Source organism: Heterocephalus glaber, unplaced genomic scaffold (genome assembly GCF_053883595.1).
Source record: "Heterocephalus glaber isolate CG9 unplaced genomic scaffold, H.glaber_assembly_v1.0 deba00000738, whole genome shotgun sequence".
NCBI classification, from domain to species: domain Eukaryota; kingdom Metazoa; phylum Chordata; class Mammalia; order Rodentia; family Bathyergidae; genus Heterocephalus; species Heterocephalus glaber.
In genome coordinates, this window is record NW_028258161.1 from 10,426,095 (window position 1) to 10,433,637 (window position 7,543).

At 42.2% G+C, this 7,543-nt stretch overlaps 1 protein-coding gene across 1 annotated transcript; it reads right to left on the minus strand.

The window, feature by feature from the left end:
- Positions 1-1,328: 1,328 nt before the first annotated feature.
- Positions 1,329-2,426, minus strand: LOC101718865 (spermine synthase). The gene has a single exon (XM_004861892.2). It carries the CDS (start codon positions 2,424-2,426, stop codon positions 1,329-1,331), a length of 1,098 nt encoding a protein of 365 aa, XP_004861949.2.
- Positions 2,427-7,543: the final 5,117 nt, after the last annotated feature.

The following is a 7,543-nucleotide window of genomic DNA, read 5'->3' on the forward strand; positions in this document are numbered from 1 at the left end:
ACTCAGGCATCTACAAAAACAAGCAATGGCTTATAGTCATAGTCCAGCCTAAAGAAAGCTTAAAAAATTCTGCAAAGAAAATCCTATCTAACAGTTTAGAATGACAGCTAAAGATTTTGATTTTGACATGAGGCAGGCAGGTTTGGATCTGATGCCAATGATTAATCATCGAATTTAGGCATCGGACCTAATCAATCAGGCTCAGCTGTCCCATTTGTAAAATAGGGATTATAACATATATCCCAGAGTGTTTACTGTAACCACTACATGAAATAATCCAAATAAGATATTCATGGGTGTTTCCTTATTTTGTGTCTCTTTCTATATTTATAAATAACCCTTTTTCTGTTTTCCAGGACAGTCTGTCCCAAAGCTATCTCCTACTCTCTAGCTTTTGCAGGATAGAAATCTGTTGGTATATTTCCAATGGCATCTTTTCTTTCTGGTTTTCACCAGTGCTGTGAAGCGTTCAAATCTTCCACTTCCACATATTGGGCTGGGCTAGAGCCCTGGAAGCCTAGGGATTCCTGGCCCCTGGTGGAGAGGAGGCTTCTCCTCGAACAATCTGCCAGGATGGGTGTTGAACCCGAGGGCTTCCTCCACCATGCTCAGCAGCAGGGAACCGCCCCTGGCATTGCATTATGGTTATCAGCACAAGGAGCTTTGTGGGGGTCACTGAGCCCTCCTTTGTTACAAACCACTGCAAGAAAGCCACCAGATATTACATGTTGGAACTAGGGTAATATATGGTTTAGGGTAGAAATTGAGTAAGTACTATATTCTAAATCAGTGGAAACATACAACTCAGCATTAGCTATTGTGAAACAAAGATTTGGGACCACTAAAAATTAAAAATATGGAAAGCAAAGTGGAAATGAAAGTATGTGCAGTGATTTCAATGTGACCACCACCATTCTGGGTAAGTAATTGGTCTAAGTCAATTTTTAAAAAACCATCAAGAACTTCCCTCTGAAACAAAAACAATGATGCTTATTCCTCCAAAGGTCCACATTTAAGTTCTACCACAATCAAAACAAAACAAACAAAACCCCACACAGAAATAAAAGTAACAAAAATCACATTCTCGGGGATCAATGCATTTAGCAGTCTTTGCTGTACTAATTGTCCTCAGCTGACTTTAAAAAACAATAACACTCTAGCTCATCAAAATATACATTTTCCATTTGCTTTTTTAAATTAAAAATAATAATTAAGAAGAGAAAACTTTAAGGAAGTCATAACCAATTGCCTGACTCATTTTGGTGGTGGGTACAGCATATGGAGGTCAGGAGGGCTGTCTGCAGTACACACCATTGGGATATTCATCTTCAGAGTTTAGCTTTCTTCCTAACAGTGTATAACACCCACAATTCCAAGTATGAAGGGACGCAGATGATCTCCATAGGGAATTCCACAGGACAATACAGGCGCCCGAGCTGCTCTTCATAGAGCGACAGGGCTTCTGTCAAATTGACACAGTTCCCTGTGGAAAATACTTCCCATCCTTTAAATACTTTCATGGAGAGGTCAAGAATCAGTCTGAGAAACTCCCATGTGGGATCTTCTTCTGGAGATGTGGAGATTGGAACAGCTGTCAAATCATTAATCACATAATCAAACTCTCTCCCTTCTTTGGTGTACCTTTTCAGTACTGGAATACAGTCTTCTATTAGAACCTGAGAGCAGTCTCCTTTAAGATTGCCTAAGACTCCACAACATGTTTTGTGCACATATTTCTTACATGGGTCAACCACCATTTGGTCAATCTCTACCATAGTGGCCATCTTTGGTTTCAGTTTGACTATTTCACGTGATTTGCCTCCATTTCTACCTCCCAGAATCAGTAGGTCTTTGCCAGTGTACTCTTCTTTGCCACTGTCCATGATGGCCCAGGTATATGCCAAGTCACTCTCTGCCACATTAACATCCCCACTAAGGATGAGAATATTTCCAAACTGCTTTGAGTGTAGAATTTTAATGTTCTGGTAAGGTGAATCTCCATCACTTACTACTTCATCTATGTCATACCCAACCAGGCACCCATCAGGAGTGGGCCAGTATCTGTCGATGGCCCCTCTTTGAACTATGGTTGGTAAACACTTCACCTGCTCAATACTGGCCTGACTCAATTCTTTCATTCTCTCTTCTACTTTGTTCAAAAGGTTGTCAATTTCTTCTTTGCCCTGGATATCACTGTTGTAACTCTGAAGGTCCAGCAATACCAATCCATGTGGACAAATTCTCAAATTGGTGAAGCTGCCATTTTTGTTTGTGTAGGTTGCTAGGTAGGCATGGTCCTCCCAGGTATGCACCGACTCTGCCATGCCCTGCTCCTGGAAAATGGACTGCAGGCCTTTTAGAATGGTCTCACCATCAGCTTTGGCACCGAGCATGAAGTTGAGCGTGCTGTGCCATACTGCTGCCATAGTGAGGCGAGGCCCTGTGCCATGCCTGGGGGAGGCGGCCGCGGAGACTGGGGCCCGTGCACGTCAGGCTGCGGCTGGTGGGGAGCGCGCTGCACCGAGGGGGCGGGCAGGAGTAGGACTGGGTAGGTAATTGGTAATGTCAATAGTTATTTTCTTGTCTTCTTCTTAAGAACGCTTAATGTAAGAATCTTCTTTCTCATTTTCATGGTAACACATAAAAATAATTAAAATTATTTTACTTTGAAATAGTCTTTTTTCCCCTACTAGATTAATTTTTCTGGAATTACATTTTCCTCCAAAGCCAAAAACTCTTCAGCAATTTCTACTGATTTTAGGATCCAGTCCAAATTTCTCAGCCTGGCAATCTAGGTCATTCTATGGGTGTCCATCCCTTTGCCAGAAAAATCTTGTGTTCCAGTTGGAATTGTCATAGTTTTCCAAACACATACAGTTCATTGCTGGCTCAAAGAGTTCCCCCATGATGATCCACAGAAGAAACATCTTCCTCCAGGATATCTCTTCAGCTTACATAATGTATCTCTCCAACTCATTCCTTTTCCTTCAGTTCATGTTGATCTCTTGCTTTTCTTCTCCAATGGCACTGACACTTTTACAGAGTCATCCTATGTACCATTGGAAGATGTTAAAGGTCCTTCCACGGTACCTTAATCAGAGCACTTTCCCTTCTTGAGACAGAAAAAAAAGAAAAAAAGAAACCAGAAGAAGACTTTGGAAGGTTAAAATGTGTCTCACACACACACACACACACACACACATATATATATATGGTACCAGGGATCGAACTCGGGAATTTGTGGTTGCGAGGTAGGTGGCAGTGCCACTGAGCTGCATCTACATCCTCGGCCCCTAAAATGTATATTTTTATAGATAGCATTTTCAATTTTTAGTATTTAAATACACTGTCTGAATTGATATCCTGAATTTATTTCACTGCAGCCCACGTGGCCCATGCCACAGTTGACTTCAAGTCTAGGGAAATAATTCAAGCAAATGTTTTTTAATGTAAAAAAAAAAAGGCTTTGACATAGATTTCTAAAGCTCCATTGTGTTACATTTATAAATTCGTCCTTCAGTAAATAAAAGTCATAAAGTGCTTCTTGTCATATAATTTATGAAGAGAAAACACATATTGCAGAAGGCAGGTGTTTGGATTTGGCTTCCCTTCGGCAAGGCGAGTTTCCCAATATCTTGCACACAGAAATGCACGGCTGGGTGTACCTACGAGTACTTCCATGAGGGTAATCCTCTGGCCTTTCAGCGGAGTACCCTGACTTCCTCTGCTGAGCCACATTGCACTGATGCAGGGAAGGAAAAAGAAGCAGGCACTGTGGAGATCTTGCTATCCATCAGGCCCCAAGCCCAGTGCTTTGATGTGTCATCTCCTTTAATGACCGTAACACTCCTGTGTGTTGGGTGCTATTATCCTCTTTGCTATGGCTGAGGAAACTGCAATTATAGGATCAGTCCAGGAGCTGGGGTCTTTATTGCAATCCAAGGTAAACAGAGAAATGATTACCTGTGATCACTGGAATGCCCAGTCTCTTGGGAAATTAGATATAGCAAGGCAGGAAAGTACACTCAGGGGTGCCAGGCCTCTGAACAGAGGACACGCACTCACAACAGACCGTGGCACCTGGAGCAGTAGCATACGGTTGTGGGGCTTGTGAACTCCACGGGGCACTGTGATCACATCCTAGGCATTGTGTTTGTATTTCTATTATGACACATTTCGGGCAGAGGTCAGTAAACTGTCTCATTCTAATCAAAGCAGTGTATTTTAACAATTTTCCAACAAATGGAAGTCAGGCGTCTTAAGGAAGGCTACCTAGTCCTAATATGCACCAGGGCACCAACTTCTCAGGCAGGAGAAGCCATGGTGGTGGTGCCCATAAATTACTGAGCACCCCAGGCCTCTCCTAGGTGGTGTATCTCCCCTTCCTGCCTGGATCAATGTGGCAAAACTTCCATGGGTTCTACAGAGTGAACCCAATTTGTTTGTTTGGTGATACTGGGGACAGAACACAAGGCCTTGCACATGCTAGGCAAGCACTCTATCACTGAACTACCTTCCCCAGCCCCATTTTAACTTTTATTTTGACAGTTTTGGGAAGTTGCCCAAGTTGGGCTTGAAGTTGTATCCTTCTGCCCCAGCTTCCTGAGTAGCTGGGCTTTATAGGTGTGTGGCACGATATTTGGTTTGAGAGAGGGAATTTTTTGATGAAGGTGATAGTAAAGAGAAAGCTACTGGTTAATTTAAGAATAGAAACAATCTAGCAAGAATCCATCTTTTAAAGTAGCATCTTTTCTGGAAGTGCAGCCCCGGCCCCAGAAACCTCCCCTGTGGGCATGTCTGTATACCACTTCTGGCTGTGTAACATTTGTGGGTGTTTTCCTAGGGCTCCTCTGACTGATTCCTAACCCTCTGTGTGCAGCAAGGAGTTAGTTTTCAGGTGGTGAGATGAGGGAGCGTCTACTTTCCAGGTCAGCACAAATTAATTAAAGATGGTGCCGAGTCGTTTCTGGGGTGACCTAAGCAGTGAAGGAGCGGCTGCTTGTGCTGTGCCCATGGGAACTGGGTGCGGTAAGCACAAAAATTGACCGAACTTAATTAAATACAAATTCCCAGAGACTGAGCTCTCACTCCACATGTATTTTCTTCAACTTTTCTATCAATGCCCTTCTTTCTGAATGTAAAATGCTTCCCATACCATATGTGTTCCAATGTGGAGGTGTTCTCTGTTCTTATATGGTAACTACAGCTAACAAGTGATGAGACTGATTTTTTGGTATTGTGTATGAGTGATCTTAATTTATAATCATGCCAGAAAAAGTTTTTGATTTTTTCAAGATAATGCATTTTAAAAAGCTATTTTCTGATCCCCATTTCAAACATTATAGATATGAATAATGTTTTAAAATTGCAAAAAGTGTTTCAAACTTATAGCTTTCTAGGCATTGGCAAAAGGGAGGATGAAGTTTAGTTGGCTGAGTATAAAAATCTAAGTATTTTATTTACTTATTTGAGACAGGGTCGCAGATAGTTCAGGCTGGCTTTGTTCTATATATATCGTTACAGCGAAATGTGACAGCTCAGCATTACAGCCAAGCATTACAGTTGTCTGAGGGTCTCTGGAGGTGAAGAAACTGAAGGTGGCACTTGGAGAGATGGAGGGAACCAACTTTTATTATGCCAGCAGCCTCAGAGGGGTTCATACACCAAAGTCTTAGCCCCGAACAGAAATGTAAGCAGCTTTATATAGAGATCTATGAGGTAGGGCATGGACTTAAGTACCGGGCAAGCATACTCACAGAAGGGGAAGGGCGGAGTTAACAGAACATCTTGAAATATCAAGAACACTGTGCAGCTTGAATAGTTACATTACTTGAGCAGAACATCTTAAGGCAAAAACATGGTGGGGGGCTTGGGGACAGACAAAGGCCTGCCATGTTGTGCAATATCAATATGTATGTGTGTTTTACATATTATATATGTTATATGGGTATGCACTCATATATTTATAGGAATATGTAAATGCAAATAATCTTTACACATTAAATATTCATGTTCAGTATTTGCATAAAATATACATGTACTTACATACACAGTACATATTTTTATGTATTTATATACATATATACACATATATATGTATATTTCAACCAGATCTTATCTTAGTCCATTCTGTGTTGCTGTAAGAGAACACCTGAGACTGGAATTTATAAAGAAACAATTTATTTCAGGATGCCAGGAAGTTCAGTAGTGAGGTGCTGGCATCTGGTTAGGGTCTTCTTGCTGCATTTTAACACAGCAGAAGGGCTAGGATTTAGCTCAGTGGTTCTGCCGCCTGCCTTGCAAGCACAAGGTCCTGAGTTCGATCCCTGGTACCAAAAAAAAAAAAAAAAAGAAAGAAAAGAAAGAAACACAGTGGAGGGCATCACGTGGTGAGAGAGTACACAAGAGAGCAAGAGCGAAGGGGCAAGAGAAAGCCAAGGAGGCTGAACTTGATTTTGGGATTAATCTCCTCGTGCAATAACAGCCCAATCCATCCACAAGGATGGTGCCCACATGCCCTGCTCCCCTTTGAAGGGGCTCAACAGCCAGTACCATCCCAGTGCTGATTCAGCTTCAACAGGAGTTTGGAAGGGGACACCCAGTCCTTAGCAGATGGACATATTTATTAAAGGGTACATCTTGTTGGAACAGCCAAAGAATAAATCACAAGCTTACTGAGGCTCTTCAGGTTAGCACACTGGCATTTAATTTAAGCAGTTAATGTCTTTAATGTGTTTAATCATCCCAGAAAGGCCTTGGCTATTTTACTATACATATGTGGTAACTTACTAGACTGTCATAGTCACTTTCCCGTTGTTGGAAACAACACCCAGCACCTACAATTTAAAGCAGGATAGGTTTATTTTGGCTCAGTTTTAGTGGATTTGGCCCAAGGTCAGCTGGCTCCAAGACAGAAACAGGATAGTACAGGGGCATGGGGAGGAAAAGGTGCTTATCCTAAGGCAGTCAGGCAGCAGGGGTGGGAAAGGAAGCTGAGGAGAAGACTCCTCCCTTCTGCTCTCACCTCCAGTGACCCACCTCCAACCAGGTCCCACCTCCTAAGAGGACGTTTAGATAAGGAACTCATCAATGGACAGATTGCTGATGAGCACAGGGCCCCGTGATCCAGCACCTTCCACACACAGGAGGCTTTTGGAGGACACTAGATCTAAACCATAATATAGGCTGAGGCCCACATGTAAGTTTGTACAGAGGAATTCATGGGGGTCAATGTGACCAGACTTCGGGCACCTCACATAGCATGCTGTCTTTCCTCACAGCTTCTGCTCAGCTATTAGATGGCCCTGCACTGACAATGAAGTCTCCCAGGAGGCAGCTGATTGCCAACTAATGGAAAGTAATTTTGAAGGTTTGCCGAATAGACAAAAAAATGAGTAGAACCGACCCCAGGCATTGCTAATATAGTAAAATTTTGGGTTGTGAATAATTTGTTAGGCAAGTGTTTCACAAGATGAACAAACATTTCTAATAAATTTTAACTTGATAAATGAGCGATGTCTTTCAATATGAGTAGTAGTACCCA